Raw genomic sequence first — 18208 nt, forward strand, 5'->3', positions numbered from 1 at the left:
TGGTAAGTAGTGGTGCTAACTAATCAGTTCTCTCATGGGAAAGACTGATAAAAGTACATGATTCTGCATTAGCCACCATGGCCAGGTTTGTTAGTGGGTCACTGAGCAAACACAGCTGCGGGGGAGGAAAGAAGTTAATAGATGTCCACAGAGTGGGTCATTGCGGTAGGTAGCTCTTTTGTAATTACCTTTTTAAATGAGAAAGTACAGCAAAAGTGGTGGAATGTCTCTACAAGAAAACTGTCACTTCCATTTTGAGGAATTTTTATTGCTCTTCAGTCCATTCATTCTTTGGAAAATCAGCTGCCATATTGTAAGATGACATTTGGAGAAGAAGCCCATGTAGCAAGGAACTAAGAGAAGATTCCAGTCCTAATATCCACAAGGAACTATATCATTTTGATAAACACATGAGTGAACTTGGCAGGTGACCCTCCAGTAGTATGCTTTCATATAAGAGTAGAACTCCAGCTAACAGCTTGCCTGCAACCTCATGTAAGATGTAAAGCCAGAAGCTCTGAATTTTTGTGTAATTTGTTAGAAATCAATGATTAAAATAATCATTTGTTCTAATTAAATGCTCTTCTGCAATGGGAGCCTTTTTTTTTTTTTTTAGCATTCAGTGGGACCCAAATGTTCTCATGCTTTCGAGACACTTTGAGGAGTCCTATTCCAAAGAACTATTTGAAAAACACTTATATACCCAGTTCCTTACCTTTTGACTAAAACAGCCACTGCCCATGAAAGTTTGTAGATCTTTATCTCAAGCCATATCTCCTTTCAGATCAAATTTATAAGAGGAGCCAGGGTTGTGGCTCAGAGGTAGAGCACTTGCCTAGTATGTGTGAGGCACTGGGTTCAATTCCTGACACTACATGAAAGTAAAAACAAACAAAGGTATTCTGTCCATCTACAAAAACTGAAAAAAAAAAAAGTAAATGTTATTTTTTAAAAAAAATGTGTAAGAGCCAGGCAGGTGGCTATGCCTGTAATCCCTGTAACTTGGGAGGCTGAAACAGGTGGATGTCAAGTTTGAGGCTAGCCTCAGCAACTTAGTAAGGCCCAGTCTCAAAATAAAAAATAGACAGGGCTGGGGATGTGACTCAGTGGTTGCTGAACCCAGGATTCAATCCCCAATATCAAAAAAAGAAGTGTACAAGATAAACTAAATTTTGTTCTTTAGGAGGACATTTTTCCCCCTCTGCTGTCCATTGAGGACCTCTGGTAATGGGCTCTCAATGTTAAAAACATCTCATTGATAGATTCATTTATTGAGCAAAGCCATTTGTAATGAAACTTTGAAATATTTTTTCTCAGTCAACTGGTTACATGGAACTCAGCATTAAGCACTAAATATAAATTGAGCATCAAAAATGTTACTTCAGCTGGGCACAGTGGCACATGCAGCAGCTCCAGAGACTGAGGCTGGAGGATCATGAGTTCAAAGCCAGCCTCAGCAACAGAGAGGACTTAAACAACTCAGTGAAACCCTGTCTCTAAATAAAGTACAAAATAGGGCTGGGAATGTGGGTGAGCAGTTGAATGTCCGAGTTCAAGTCCCAGTACCCACCCATCCACCCCAAAAAATGTTATTTCAGAAGTGTGAGCAACCTACTAATGCAAATTGCTTAAGTTCTGGCTCTGATCCTCTTCTGTATCTACCACTTTCTCTTAGTGAAAAAGCTCATTTTCTAGGAGGACCAGATAACTCAGTTCATAAGAATCATCAGATTATATAGCCACCTGATGTCACATAGACACTATCAAGACCCAAGAGCAAGCCAGGAATTCTTTTTAGAAAAAAATACAAAATTCCAGAATTCTAGGGGCTTCTATTGTGTGTGATTCTTCAAAGACTTCCCACAGTCTTACAAGTAACATAAAGCATCTCATCTGCCACAAAATGTTCTGAGCACCAATGCAGTTGCTGTCAATTGGCAGACCTTGCACTGTAGGCTAGACCATATGTAGTTTCTTGCTCTGCACCTTACTAAAAAATGTCATCTTTCAGGTCATCTGGAAAACAGATGAGAACAAATCAGCTAGAAGTTCATTAAATCAGAGAGATTTAAAATAAGAGAGAGAATGAGTTAAAAGAAGCAAAGAGTACTATAAAGGGTCCTCAATCTCTGTATACTATAAAAGGATCTTCTGAGATAACTTTTGCCTCAGACTGAGAGAAATTAATGGAATTAGTCCCTCACCTAACTTCAGCCATGAATTTTTTTTCCTTTTTTCAGGGGAGATAGAGAGTACTGGGGATATAGCCCAGGGAAGCCACATCCTAAGACCTTTTTATTTTTTTATTATGAGACAGGGTCTGGTTAAGTTGTTTAGGGCCTTGCTAAGTTCCTGAGGCTGGTCTGGAACTTGCGATCTTCCTGCCTCAACCTCCTGAGTCGCTGAAATTACAGGTTTGTGCCACCGGGCCTGGCTGTATTAAAAAAAAATGATAAAAAGTTTTTTAAATTTTTTACATATATAAAAATTTTAATCTCAGAATTCTTTAATAACAAAAAACTGAAATCCCAGCCATGGAATAGAGTCTAAGTAGTAAATTCACATAAATGAAAATTTAAAATCCTTGAAAATTTATTTTCAAAAATATTTAATGATGTGGGAAAATTCAGTTATGTTTTTATTTTATTATTATTTTAATTGTACAAATTTATGAAGTACACAGTGATAGCTCAATTCATGTATACAGTGTACATAATGTCCAAATCAGGGTAGTTAACAATTTCATCTCAAATTTTAAAAGTAAATTTTAGTAACATGTAATAATTATATCTATGCAATATGGTGTGATATTTCAAAACAAGTATACAATATATACTAATCAAATCAGGGTAATCAACGTTTCCATCTTCTTACTTGGTGTTTGGAATCTTCAAATTCCTCTCTTCTAGTTGTTCACAAAAACACCATACAATTTTGTGAACTATAGTCACCTTATTGTATTATACAACACTAAGACCTGTTTTGTTTCAAAGAAAAAAAAAAAAAAGTCTACCGGAATGTGTAATAGTGTTTACCCGAGGCTGGAAAGGTTGTGGGAAGGGGAGTTAGAAGGTTGGATAACAGGCACCAATTACAGTTTGATTTGGGGTTTCAATCAAGACGGCGTTCAGGGTAGTTTGGGGTCATTCTTGGTGAGAAAGTCCACTTGGGAACCTTTAGCTGTCAGCAAGGTTACCCGTGCAGGCTGCGCCCGGTGTAAGTCCCGCCCCTTCGGTGGGGCGTATTCCTCCCTCTGTTGCGCCTGCGCAGACGCTTCGAGAGCCGGCGCCATGACTGCTTCAGGGCTCGTGGGCTTGCTTGGCCGCACCACTGCCACCGCATGGAGAGCTGCAAGTAAGGCGCCAACCCCAAAGCCGAGGTCGCGGGGAGGGGTCGCGAAGACTCAGGCACTGCGACAGAGGAAACTGTGTCTCCACGTGCAGGGGACTGCCGAGCTTCTCTTTTCACTCAGCCAGCCCTCGGTGTCCCTGGGCGGGTCCCTGCGCAGCCCAGTGTCTTGGGTGAGGTTAGAGCTGGCAGATCCCCAGGGCATTCTATCCTCGACTCTTTCTGAATGTATTACAGAGCATGCAAAACGTAATTTTAATTTATGACATCTCTGAGACATTATGTAAGTTGGAAAGAGATAGCCTGCATAGTATAATGGCCTGATTTCTGTGCAGTTTGTTTTACTTTTCTGTAACCACAGTCCACAAATGTATTACTTGTTAGTTGTAAAAATCCTAAATGGTTCAGAAACGAATATCATGCAAAGTCTCACATTATCCAGACCCCAAGATAATAAAATTTTGTGTTTATTATCTCTTTTCACTAGTTTTTGAGTTTTAATTACAAAGTATTTCGTAACACACACACACACACACACAAACACATATTTGTGGTTTTGCCTATAGAACATTATCTCAAAAAGAGGTTGGATAACTCATTGTGCTGATAATTTACCTTTTCCCATTGAAACTTAAAGAGAAAGTGATTTCATTTACACATCACATAATATATAAAACATTTATGAAACAAAAGCAACTTCTATAAGGCCATTCTCCAGTTTAAGAAATAGACTATTTCCATTGCCAGGGAGCTTCCTGTGTGATGCTTTGTGTATCATGTTTTTTATTTTTATGAAAATAGTTTCATATAGTTTGTTTTTTTCCAGCCAACACTATGTTTTAAGAATGGCCCATATTGATATGAGTGGTTGTAGTTATCCTCTTAACTGTTTGAACATACTATAAATGAGTATCACCTGTGAACTTATTTAAAATGCAGATGTTGCTGGGTACAGTGGCACTCATCTATAATCCCAGCACTCAGGAGGCTGAGGCAGGAAGATTGCAAGTTTGAGGTCAGCCTGAGCAATTTAGCAAGACTCTCTCTCAAAATTGCAAAAGAAAAAAAGGCTTAGTGGTAAAGCACCCCTGGGTTCAATCCCCAATAATTCAGGGTGGGGAGGAATCAGGCTCCTGCCAAGAACTACTCAAAATCTGAATTTTAAAAGATTCCCCAGATTGTTTGTGTGCACATTTTAAATCTTTCAGTTTATTTTTTCTCAGTGTGTGATTTAAACAAGAGATATGGTTATATAGTGATGGCTAGATATTGTTCATAATGGAAGAAGCAGAAAGTGTAACTTAACCAGGGTCAGAATTAGTAAGTGGTTGATTAGTTACCTTTTGCTGATATCAAAAGTTAAGTTAGGGCCATGTCCTTTCTGTAGACTTTTGAGGGAAATCCACTTATTTCCCTTTTTTACTTTCTAGAAGCTGCCCATGTTCCCTGACTCACCTCCTTTCTGAACCTTCAAAGCCATCAACATCAGGCCAAGTCTCTTATCTCTCTGTTTGTATCTTCCAGTTCTCTCTTCTGTTCTTAAGAACCTTTGTAATTACATGGACCCACCCAGATAATAAACCAGTATAATCTTCCTAGTGTGAGGTCATTTGATTAGCAACCTTAATTTTCTTTTGTCACCAGAATTTTCCTTCTCCATAGTACTTATTTAAAGGTTCTGGGTATTGGGTTCTGATGATCTTTGGGCATTATTATTCTGCCTGTCACAGTGCTATAACTGGAACTGGTACCCAAATCCATCTCCCTCTAGAGCTATTCTATTTTGTTTAAATAAGTACCTTTATTTTACTTATTTTTATGCAGTGCTGAGGATTGAACCCAGTGCCTCACACATGCTAATCAAGCACTCTACCACTGAGCCATAATCCCAATGCCCTAGAGCTATTCTTTTTTAAGAAGTTGAAAACCACCCACCTGTATCATTTTTTTCAGAGTGGTTTTGCCTATAGAACATATCTCAAAAAGGGGTTGGATAACTCATTGTGCTGATAGTTTACCTTTCCCATTGAAACTTAAAGAGAAAGTGATTTCATTTACACATCACAGATACCCAGTACATTTTAAAATTTTCCGTTAATAGGGAAGGAGGACCCTGATACGTATTTAAGTGTAAGAAAACTAAATGCAGTCCCTTGTGAACTCTAGTAATTTAAATACTAAATATTCTCTTTGAAAAATTTATACAACTTTTTTTGCTTTTAAATATACTCCCACCCCATCTCTCTCTCTCTTTCTATATATATATATATATATATATATATATATATATATATATATATACACACACACACACACAAAATATATATTTTTATATATACATATATATACATATATATATAATTTTTAAAATTAGAGTCTTGCAGTTATACATAGTTGGGTTCATCCTGACAAACTCACTACATGCATGGAATTCAGTTTCAGTTCATGATCTCCCTTTTACCCTCCTCCTTTCCCTTTCTGTGCTCCCTTCCCTCTCCTATTCTCCTTCCTCTACTCTAGTGGACTTCTTTTCTCTATCTGTTTATTTACATTTGATTGATTCTTTCTACTATGCATAAAGGTGAAGTTCCCTGTGGTATATTTATATATGTGTATAACAAGATGTTTAAAGAATTCTTTCTGCATTGCCTCCCCTTAACCCTTCTCTCCACTCTGCCTCTTCATCTCCTTCTACATTAATGATTTCCCCTTTATGTTATCTTATTCTTCCCTCCATTTTTCCTTTGTTTTACTTTAGTTTTCACATATGAGAGAAGATATTTGACCTTTGAATTTCTGAGTTTGGCTTATTTCACTTAGCATAATATTCTCCATTTCCATCCATTTACCAGGAAATGCCATGATTTCATTTTTTTTTTTTTTTTTGTACCAGGGATTGAACTCAGGGGCACTCAACCACAGAGCCTCATCCCCCAGCCCTATTTTATATTTTATTTAGCGAGAGAGTCTCACTGAGTTGCTTAGTGCTTTGCTTTTGCTGAGGCTGGCTTTGAACTTGTGATCCTCCTGTGTCAGTCTCCTGAGCCACTGGGATTACAGCCATGTGCCCAGCTCATTCTTTTTTTTTTAATATTTATTTATTATTTTAGTTTTAGGTGAACACAATATCTTTATTTTATTTTTATGTGGTGCTAAGGATCGAACCCATGCTAGGCAAGCACTCTACCCCTGAGTCACAACCCAAGCCCCTGCTCATTCTTTTTTATGATTGAATAGAGCTCCATTGTATAAATATATCACAGTCTTAATCCATTCATCTACTGATGGGTATCTGGGTTATATTCCATAATTTAGCTATTGTGAATTGTGCTGCTATAAACATTGAGGTGGGTATATTTCTGTAAATATGCCAATATCAGATATTTTGAGAAGATACCAAGAAGTGGGATGACTGGGTCATGTGGTGGTTCCATCTCTAGGTTTTTAAGAAATCTCTGTACTGCTTTCCAGAGTGATTGTAATAGTCTGCAGTCACATCAACAATGTACAAATGTATCTTTTCCTCCATTGCCTCACCAGCATTTATTATTAGTATTATTGATCATTACCATTCTGACTGGAGATGAAATCTTAGTGTATTCTGATTTGCATTTCTCTGATTGCTAGAGATGTTGAACTTTTTTTATATATTTGTTGGCCATTTGTGTTTCTTCTTTTGAGAAGTTTGTTTAGTTCTTTTGCACATTTATTGATTGGGTTATTTGTTTCTTGGTGTTAAGTTTTTTTAGTTTTTTTGTATATCCTGGATATTAATTCCCTATCAGAGGAGCAGCTGGCCAAGATTTTCTCCCATTCTGTAGGCTTTCTCTTCATACTCTTAATCACTTCCTTTGTTGTGCAGAAGCTTTTTAGCTTGATGACATCCCACTTATTGATTCTTGGTTTTATTTCTTGCACTTTTGGGGTCTTGTTAAGGAAGTTGGTGCTAACATCTATATGAAAGAGTGTTGACCCTGTGTTTTCTTCTATAAATTGTAAAGTTTTTGGTCTAATTCCTAAATCTTTGATCCATTTTGATTTGAGTTTTTAATTTCCTTTTCTTGAAGGGTGAGAGAGAGTTTCATTTTTCTACATATAGCTGTTCAGTTTTCCCAGGACCATTGGTTTAAGGGGATGTATTTTCTCCAAAATATATTTTTGGCATCTTCATCAAATATTAGATGACTGTAGGTATGTGGATTTGTCTCTGTGTCCTCTATTCTATGCCATTGGTCTCCACATCTATTTTGATGCCATTACCATGCTGTTTTTTTTTTGTTGTTGTTGTTTATTTGTTGTTTGTTTGTTTGTTTTTTACTGTGGCTCTGTAGTATAATTTCAGATCAGGTATTGTGATGTCTCCTTCACTTTTCTTGCTTAGTATTGCTTTGGCTATTCTGCATCTCTTATTCTTCCAAATGAATATTAGAATTGTTTTTCTATTTATCTGAAGAATGCATTGGTATTTTGATGATTATTGCATTGAATCTGTATATTTCTTTTGGTAGTGTGACCATTTTGACGATATTGATTCTGCCTATCCAGGAACATGGAAGGTCTTTCCATCTTCCAAGGTCTATTTCTTTCTTTAGTGCTCTGTAATTTACAGTGTAGATTTTTTTATGTCCTTGGTTAGATTAATTCCCGTGTGTGTGTGTGTGTTTATATATTTTTTTTGAGGTTATTTTGAATGGTGTGGTTTTCCTGATTTCTTCCTCAGCTGAATCAGTTTTGGAGTATAGAAAAACTATTGATTTATGGGTATAGATCTTGTATCCTGCTACTTTCCTGTAGTTATTTATAAGCTCCAGAAGTCTTCGTGAAGTTTTTTGGGTCTTCTAGATATAGGATCATGTCATTGGCAAACAGAGATAGTTTAAGGACTTCTTTTTCCTATTTGTAACCCTTTAATTTCCTTTTCTTGCCTGATTGCTTTGTTTCCAGGGCTGTATTGAATAGTAGTGGTGAGAGTGGACAGCTTTATCTTGTTTCTGACTTTAGAGGAAATGCTTTTAGTTTTTCTGCATTCAGTATAATGTTGACTTTGGGTTTGTCATAAATGGACTTTAAGATGTTGAGGTAAGTTCATACTGTTTACTCGTTTTTTTCCATACTATTTACTCTTTTTTTTCCCATACTATTTACTCTTTTTTTTTCCATACTATTTACTCTTAATGGTCTAATTCCTGGTATGTTGACATTGCTTCAGACAGGAATCTGTGTTTTACTTCAGTTTCTGCAGTTATGATAATGGTTAATTAATGTATTTTATAGCTCTTCTTTTAAAACTAGTAATACTATTTGTCTCCAAGGTTAGGAAATAACTGTCCAGAAACTAGAGCTTCTGGAGGCAAGGATTTTCACTCTATATATTCTTGTGCCTTTTGAACTTGGATAAAGGTGAATGTATAAACCAATATATATAAAAATTCAATTTTAAAAGGAGAATATGTGAATAGCTCCTATTTTTCTACTTTCTCCCCTCTGCTAGGATCACCAATTCTGTGTCAGTCTTTGAGGAAAATGAGTTCTTCTCAAGAAGGGAAGTCTGAATCTGTCAAACAACCCCTTAGGAAGCCAAAGTTACCAGTAGGTCGTTTTGATGCACCAGAGGATTCCCATTTAGAGAAAGAACCACTGAAAAGTAAGTGTGGTAAAATTTTTCTCTTAATTTTTAAGATATCAAGAAAACATGATGTGGCTATTGAGAAGATAGATGAAAGAAATGAAATATGTTATTGTCATAACTTTTTACCAATAATAAAGCATATTTCAACAATGAGAAAAATCACCATATTGACCATCAGTGTATCTATTTTTTTAAAAAAAGGGTTTCTAAGCCCCTGACATTTGATTGATTGATTGATTGTACCTCATTATTCACATGACAAAATATATAAGTTGAGATCTTCTCTGATATATGTAACAAACCTACTTGAGCAATATTTTAAGAAATTTTTCTGGCTGTTCAAATTTGAAACAGCAGAAGTTGCAGTAGATTATCAGGGTACAGATAAGGGTGAGGCATTCAAGTACAGTGATAATACTGGACTTTAGAAAAAGACTATAAACTTGGTACTTTAAATACTATATGAAAACCAGGGTATTTTCCTCTCTTCTCTTGTCTCATCACTGTTTAAAATTGTTTTTTGTCTCTTAACTAGCTTTTCAGTCCACTGGGCAGAAAGTAACTGCTCCTAGTTAACTACTCAGTTTAAGAGAGCAGCACAACTGAGATTAGAATTTCTTACTCCTAATTGCAAATTCCCTGAAAAGAAAGCTCATTGCCCAAGCTCAAATCAGGTGTCTATAGTTGAATCACTCAGAATGGCAAGTAAGATGGGTCACACATTTAGGTGGTGGTTCTCACTGTGACAATGTGGCTGGAGAGAGAAGGGTAGTTTTAAGAAGAAAGAGAATTGGAGAGGGGATGTAATTTGATTATTTTGTTTGTTTTGGGAGATTGAACCCAGGGCATTCTACCCCTGAGCAACATCCTCAACCCCTACTTAGTACTTAGTATATGTAAAATTTGGCTCATGCCATAAAACTCTGTTTTAGTTATTTAGTTAGTTAGTTTTTCAGAACTAGGGATCCAACCCAGGGGCTTTACCACTGAGCTACATCCCCAGCCCTTTTTGTTTTGAGACAGGGTATCACTAAGTTGCTGAGGCTGGCCTTAAACTTTTTTTTTTTTTTTTTTTTTAGCTGTTGATGGATCTTTATTTTATTCATTTATTTATATGTGGTGCTGAGACTCAAACCCAGTGACTCACACATGCGAGACAAGCACTCTACCACTGAGCCACAACCCCAGCACCCCCGGCCTTAAACTTTTGAGCCTCCTGTTTTAGCTTCCCAAGTCACTGGGGTAACAAGTGTGCACCATCATGCCTGGCCATAAAGCTCTGTTTTTACAGTATTGTTATATTTCATTCTGTGCTTATTTTTACCTTTGAATTGTGGAACATATTATTTAAACAGCATAAATGTAAATCTGCATCCTAGGCAAGAACATATTCATAGCTATGTCTAGATCTTTTTCTAGAATATAAAACCGTTTCTTATTTGCTAATCCAGAGGAATATTTCATATTATAGCACACTATCAAGCCCAATCTAATAACCAGACCAATCAACTAAGATAGTGGAGACTTTTTAATAGTAGTTATAATCTGCAATTAAGTCCTTTTCAGTGGTTTTTAACTAAGTGGGAAAATATTTCCTTAAAATATCACTTAAGATTAAATTAAGGGTCTTCATATAGGGCCCAGTGTAATAATAAAATTTAACATTAAAAGGATTCAAGGGTGTCATTGTCTTAATCTGTTTTGTGTTGCCATAACAGAATACCTGAGTCTGGATAATTTATAAAGAAAAGTATTTTGACTCATAGTTCTAAGGAGGCTGGATAGTCTAAGACTATTAGCCTCTGGCAAGGGCCTCATGCTGAGATGCAATGAGGTGTAGATTCTTTGTCTTGTATATATGAAGAATGATATCCAAGGGTGAGACAGAACTTACTTTTGAAACAGTGAGGAAACAGAACTCCCACAATGAAGGGGTCACAAGAGGGTTGCCAGAAGTTTCTGTGGTCCAGGTATATATGTGGTATTGCTAAAAAGTGACCTTTAAAGCTATTGGCTGATGACTTTTAGGGAGGGAAGTTTCTGCATCCAGTCGAAGTGAGACACTCAATGGTTGTTCAATCTAATGTTGATTGGGTGCCAATCACATGATTGATCACATGCTTTCTGGCTTAATTTGTACATGAATTTGGACATGATGGAATAAGAAACAGAATTGTTACAATGGAAGCCCCTGCTCTGTCTAACATATCATATTTCTGATTCCTGCTTTCAATCCTGTTTCATCTCATAGTAGAAAACCATGTCTGAAAAAGAATGAGGGGCAGCCTTACTTTATAATAATCTGCTCTTACAGTAAGTAATGAATCTAGTTCCAAGAGAACTAAATTACTCCCATTAGTGAACTTTAATTATCTTAATGACCTAATCATCTTTTAAAGTTCTCACAACCTCTCAATACTATTACATTGGGAATAAATTTCAACATGCATTGGGCGGTGGGGGGTGGGGGACACAAACCATACCTTGAAACATTATAATTAGAGATTAGTAGATGGTACACTGCTGCCTTTGAAGATGGAGGAAGAGGGTTAAGGGTTATAGCTTAGTGGTAGAACACTTGCCTAGCCTCAGCAAGGCCTTGAGTTCAGTCCCCAGCACCTCAAAAAAAAAGAAAGAAAAAGATGGAGCAGCCATGAGCTAATGGATGTGGTTAGCCTCTAGAAGCTGAAAAAGACAGTTATCCCCCAGCATTCAGACAAAGCACAGCTCTCCTAATATTTTGATTTTAATTATTGAGATTATGTCAGATTTCTGACCTCCAAAACTGTAAAATAATAAATTTATGTCCTTTAAAAAAAAAAAAGAAAGAAAAGAAAAAATTCACACAAGAACAAAGTAGAAAACCCAGAAACAAATTCTCACATATGTGGTAAATTGGTTTTTGACAAGGGTGCCAAAATCTTTTCAATGGGGAAAGGCAGTCTTTTCAATAAATGATGCTAGGAAAGGTGAATATCCCCATACAAATGAATGAAGTTGAATTTTACCTACCATATAAAAAAAATTAACTCAAAATGTATGAAACCTAAACTTAACAGGTAAAATTATAAAACTCTTGGAAAAGAATATTGGGGGAACTTCATGACATTGTTCTTGGCAATGATTTCATGAATATGACACCAAAATATAGATAGCAAAATAAATAAATTGGAATTTTATCAAAATTAATAACTTTTTTTTTTTTCATCCAAGGACATCATCAAGAAAGCAAATAGACAAAAACTACACATGGTGACACACACCTATAATCCTGTCAGGAGACTGAGGCAGAAGGATCACAAGTTCAAGGCCAACCTGAGCAACTTACCAAGACCCTATCTCAAAATAAACAAAAGGGTGTAGGGATGTAGCTCATTAGTAGAGGCATTGCCTACCATGTATAAGGCACTGGGTTAAGTCCCCAGAACTACAAGGGAAAGACAGGAGGGAACTCCTTCAAAGTAATTTTATTTCAAAATCTTCCAAGTCCAGTGAATTTGCACTCTATTCTTTATACCTCTTTCCTTTTGTTTGGGTCTAGCAGTACATACAAAGCCATTTTGTGAACTGAGGACTAAAAGTATTCCAAGAATTCTAAGTCACCAATGGTGGTAAAGTTGATTGAATACAAAAATTGCACACTAAAGTAATTTCTCAACTCAGGGAACAAACTGCATTTACAGTTATTTAAAGATTGTACTAACCTGATCAGTAGGTCTATCCTGGTCAACCCTATCTTCAAAACTGACCATATTGCTTTTCCAATCTCTATTGACTGCTCTGTTTATGTCTCCTTTCTTTCCATAGAATTTCCAGATGATGTTAATCCAGTTACCAAAGAAAAAGGTGGACCTAGAGGCCCAGAACCTACCAGATATGGAGATTGGGAACGAAAAGGACGTTGTATTGATTTTTAAGTCACATATTTAACTTCAAAGGACACTGTATTGATTTTTTTAAGTTACATTCTTTAACTTCAGTATCATTTTCTGAATATATACATCTGAATTACTTATTTCAGATTATTTTCTTTTTTTTATATCCTTTAAATCATCTAATTTCTTTTTTTTTTCTTTTTGGTGGAACTGGGGATCACGCCCAGGGCCTCATACTTACTAGGCAGGCACTCTACCACTGAGCTAACATCCCAGACCTAAATCATTTTAACTTCTGTACTATGTTTAACTAACTAAATACACACACACACACACACACACACACACATGTACATATATATACACACACATATATACATATATAATGGATTTAGATGAAAATATGCTGCTATAAATTAGGAAAGGGAAGATATTTTTATATTAGCTCATAATTAACTTTAACTTATTAGGGTATATAAAAACATAATTATATAATTATAAATCTTTACTTCATTTTTTTCAATTTAAATTAATTAGTTGCTTGTACAATGTATGTGTAAATAAAACAATTTTAAAATCAACTGTGCTGCCATGGACTCGGTAATAGTGGCTTTTTAAATGTGAATTAAATAATGTATTATAGTTTGAGAAACTCACAGTAATGACAGAAAAATCTTTAGCTTGGAGCCACTTAGATTCAAATCCTGAAGCCACTACTTACCAACTATGTAACCTTGAATAAGTTATTAAACTTCTTTGGAATTTGGGAAGATTAATAAGTGGATCCTTTTGTATTAGGGGTTTGCAGAGAAAAAGAACCAATAGGAGATACATACGTATATAGAGAAAAAAAAACCAGATCAACCTTTTAGGACAGATTGGCTAATGCAGTTCTAGAGACTAAGAAGTTCCATGATCTGCCACATTCAAGTTGGAACTCTAAGAAAGCCAGTAGTGCATTTTAGTCCAAATCCAGAGGCCTGAGAAGTGGTTGATTTAAATCCAGTCTGAGAGCAAGATGAGATAAGATGTACCAGCTTACACAGTGAGGCAGGAAAAAAAGGGGTGAATTCCTTCTTTCTCTGTATTTTGTCCTATTCAGAACCTCAGCAAATTGGATGATGCCCAGCCACATTGGGAAGGAGTTTACTGAGTCTACTAGTTCAAATGTTAACCTCAAACTAGGTGTGATGGCAAACACTATAATCCTAGCTATTTTAGGAGGCTGAGGTAGTAGAATCAGCGGAGTCCATATGTCAAGACCAGCCTAGGCAACAAGACCTCCTCTCAAAAAACAAGTAAGAGGGGGCTGGGGATACGGCTTAGTTGGTAGAGTGCTTGCCTCCCATGCACATAGTCCCTGGGTTCAATCCCTAGCACAAAAACAACAACAAAAACAACAAAAAACCCACATGCAAAAGCAACTAAACGTCAATCTCATTCAAAAACACCCTTATTGACCCATCCAGAAATGATCTTTAATTTGGGCACCTGTGATATACTCAAATTGGCACAAAATTAACCATGATAGTGCAGAACAATTCATAGGACATATCTCCTAAGTGTTAGCTATCATTAAATGATGAATATTTTTCTAAGTTCCTGGGGGATATATTTGAAAATTTTGAAATATTTGGGTTAAAGTTGTTTTACTATCATTAAAAATTTTTATTATCATTAATAAAATCATTAATAAAAAATCATTTTATTATCATTAAAAAATATTAGCTAAAAATACTGATTATTTGCATGGTGAACTGAATTGGAATATATATTAGTTTGTGAAACAAATTTCAGGTACAGAAGACAAATGTGAGAAAAGTAGGGGATGGAATGGGCCAGTTTAGTCTGTTTTGATGATTGAAAATCTTCTACCATGTGGCCTTCTGATAACTGGGTCAGGAAAAGTCAAGTGCAATTTGCAGATCTGAAATGAAGGAAGAACAGAAATTGCTGGACTCCCCTAAGGCATCTTGCTTCTCTAGTCCTCTGGCTTCACTCAGTTGCAGAAGTTGGACCTTCAGCCCCTAGGTTACTCTTGAATTATTTAGGAAGAAAGATTGCGCACCGAATGCTTATATGTTATATGAGTTATTTGTATTATATAGTTCAGTAGTACTTCAGAGGATTGTAGGGAGATTTTAAGAGAATAAGCTATGTGTGTGTTGTGGGGCGGGGGAGAGAGAGAGACAGACAGACACTGTGATTGAACCCAGGGACATGTTACCATTGAACTGAGTATGTATGTGATCCTGGGGAATTAATCTGGAAGTGCTCTACCACTGAGCTACATCCCCAGTTCTTTTTGTTGTTGTGTTGAGACAGGGTCACTCTAAATTGCCCTGGCTAGCCTTGAATTTGGCTATCCTCTTGCCTCAGCCTCCTGAATAGTTGGGATTACAGATGTGTACCACCACACCCAGCTAAGAGAATGAACTTTAAAACATATATTCTCTCCACAAACTAGTCTGCTAATTAGCATTAGTCATTTTGTCTTTATATCATTTGTCATCTCTGAGTCAATATTTGTTCTACTTGCAATTACTGTGTGTAGTACCAAATAATAACCACATTTATTTTAAAATATAATTTATTCAAACTCTAATTAGTCCAAGTTAGTGAGGGTTTACTAAGTTAACATTCCAAACTGGTATGTTAAATGATTTTGTATTGTAAAATATCAATAAAATATTGCTTGTGTTCTATATTAATTATCATGATATGTGATAAAGACAATTCAAATACTTTTTAAAGCAAATATACATAAACAATCAAAATCATATTAAGATAATAGAAATCTTAGCCTCTCTTAATAATGTGTTTCATAATGGTAATCAAATAGTACAGGTAAAATTGGTGGCATGATTTATGGTCTTTGTATCCACCAAATATTAATGAAAAAACTTGAAGACTTTGGTACTTACAAAGATATGACAGCCCTAGGAAATGTATCACTCAAACATCGTCCTGTGGGAAGCAGAGTGGACTCAGACCTCAGCTGCTATCTCCATGGGATCTGCCACTGTGTTCTTACTTTTCCAGTCAATGAATGAGTATGGCAGGGTTATTAATGCTGCATCCAAACCCCCGATAATGGGTAGCATTGGATGAAGGACTCCATTAACTCACCCAGAATTTTCTTTAGACTGTGCTATTCTCTGAGATTTCACCCAATTCTCCATTCTTTTACTCTCCTTTTCACTGGTGTCAGACCATGCCTACTCTTCCTCTTTATAGTTCACAGATGTCTCCTTCAATAAAACTCTTTCAGATGAAATCCTATCTTGCCATCTGTTTCTTACAGAACCCAAATTAACATGGATAATTTTAAAAGAATAACTTATAGACAGGTTTTCAGAAAAATGTCACACAAAGCTTGTGGCTTTTTCTAGTGCAATAATAGTTTAAAGACTTTCATTTTACATTACTTGTGGAATTTTTGGAAAACTATAGGTTGAGACTTTATGTACAGTGCTTATACCATGGAGCCATGTTCATATTTGGTGTTTTGATTGAACTGAATTATGTTCAGCATTTTTTTTCTTTGATGTCAGTTGCTGGGACTTACTGTGTGTCCAAATATAATATCTGTTATTTAACTCAGAGGATCAGTCCTAAGCCATCTTCTGCTACTGAATAACAAATGAAAAGACTTCATAATAGCAATTAATAATAATGAGTGATAATTTCCTAACAGGACAGGACAGTGAGCTCTTAGTTAACAAACACTGATTAATCAATTAGAAGTACAATTAAGAGTATCTGATGATTTCATTCATTTAATCAGTATTGATTATCTGGTATAGTCTGCTAGGCTCTGTATATTGGACAATAAATGAAACAAACAAGACTTAAGTGCATTATAAGTGACTTTACTTCACTCAAGAGGCTGTCTCTTTTAGGAGTTTTGGTAAAACTTCAGAGACCTGGATTTTCACCATTTAATGGGACATTTGTTATTTAGTACATTTCCTAATCAAATATGTTTAGACCTTGACATATGTAAGTCTTCCATGGACATTAATCAAGAAGATAAAAAGCAAGTGGATTGATATAAAGAAGATTTATGGATACATAAAAATTCCTAAGACATTCCTGAACTAAGAAGAGCACTTTTGGTGATCATCCTCTGCATAACCACTAGAACTAAGCTCTCTGCCTCTCTTAGACTTCTCTAAGCTCAGACAGGCTTCAATGAATGAATTATAAAATTATTTAACTACACATGAATATGAACCTGTATTAGTTTTCCATTGCTATAAAGAAATACCTGAGTTTGGATAATTTGTGAAGAGAAGAGTTTTATTTAACTCAAGAGTTTTGGAGGCTGAAACTCTAAACAGCATGGAACTGGCTCTTGTGAGGGACCCCTGTCTGTGTCGTCAGGGAGCACACGCATGTGTGGAAGAAAAAGATCACACGGCAAAATAGGAAGCCAGAGTGGCTGGGGTCTCACAAGCAGTATGTTAATCCCTTCTGTGGGCACATCCCAATTGACCTAAGGATCTCCTGGGTCCCACCACCTTGACATCACCACACTGGGGATCAAGCTTGAAAACTTGAGGGTCACATTCAAACCATATATAAACAACAATGGAGTGTATTTAGGAAATTAAGAAATATTGATTTAGTAAGTATTCAGTATTTGTGTTCTGTGGACATTTTGTTCATTTTCCTTAAGATTTTTGTTGAAATAGATCTTTATGACACTCCTTCATGACACTTGGTCTTGGTTCTAACATGCTATTTTTTGCATCTCTCCTCCTTAGTGGGGAAAATATAAATTCTCTATAATAATTAATCAAATCTATACGAAAATTTAAAATGTAATGGATTTATTATTATTATTAGGTCATAAGCAACATGGCTCCTTGAGTATTTTGATAATCTTCAGAAAGGGCAAAATTAGCCAGGCACTGTGGCACACTTGGGAGGCTGAGACAGGAGGATCACAAGTTCAAGACCAGCTTAAGAAACTTAGTGAGACCCTATCTCAAAATAAAAATGGTAAAGGATGTAGCTTAGAGGTAAAGTACTGGGGTTAAATTCTCAGTGGAAAAAAATAAAATAAAACTTTTCATTATGGACAGTTCATTAAAATTTAACATCAACTACATTTTAGTGGAACTATCATGTATAGATATGGTTGGGGGCATACATAATGTTATTTGTCCACTACCATTCATCCAAGAAAACTAGTTCAGAATCAGTTTGATTGGAGCATACAATACAGATGTGTAAAATATATAAAATATAATATGTAAATGTAAAAATAAGATTTAATCCTTATAACATGCTAAACATCTATATATTTCTGCGTATTTGAAGAATGCTTCCATAAACATTGGGGATTTGA

The 18208-nt window shown here is 35.9% G+C and overlaps 1 protein-coding gene across 1 annotated transcript; it reads left to right on the forward strand.

Annotated features, from left to right (window-relative positions):
- The first annotated feature begins 3278 nt into the window (after positions 1-3278).
- On the forward strand, positions 3279-15557 carry Sdhaf4 (succinate dehydrogenase complex assembly factor 4). The gene is made up of 3 exons (XM_046442993.2): positions 3279-3354; positions 8840-8992; positions 12785-15557. Exons 1-3 carry the CDS (start codon positions 3291-3293, stop codon positions 12892-12894), a joined length of 327 nt encoding a protein of 108 aa, XP_046298949.1. The 5' UTR covers positions 3279-3290; the 3' UTR covers positions 12895-15557.
- The last annotated feature ends 2651 nt before the right edge of the window (positions 15558-18208 follow it).

The sequence above is a fragment of the Marmota monax genome, unplaced genomic scaffold, assembly GCF_021218885.2.
Source record: "Marmota monax isolate L192 unplaced genomic scaffold, Marmota_monax_Labrador192_F-V1.1 WCK01_AAM20220418_F8-fsc00091, whole genome shotgun sequence".
Lineage (NCBI taxonomy): Eukaryota > Metazoa > Chordata > Mammalia > Rodentia > Sciuridae > Marmota > Marmota monax.

Excerpts from the sequence above, each read along its gene's own strand:
- Sdhaf4 (XM_046442993.2), top strand. The coding sequence starts at position 3,291 with ATGACTGCTTCAGGGCTCGTGGGCTTGCTTGGCCGCACCACTGCCACC. Across the intron at positions 3,355-8,839 it reads CACCGCATGGAGAGCTGCAA|GATCACCAATTCTGTGTCAG; the intron begins GTAAGGCGCCAA and ends CCCCTCTGCTAG. Across the intron at positions 8,993-12,784 it reads AGAGAAAGAACCACTGAAAA|AATTTCCAGATGATGTTAAT; the intron begins GTAAGTGTGGTA and ends TTCTTTCCATAG.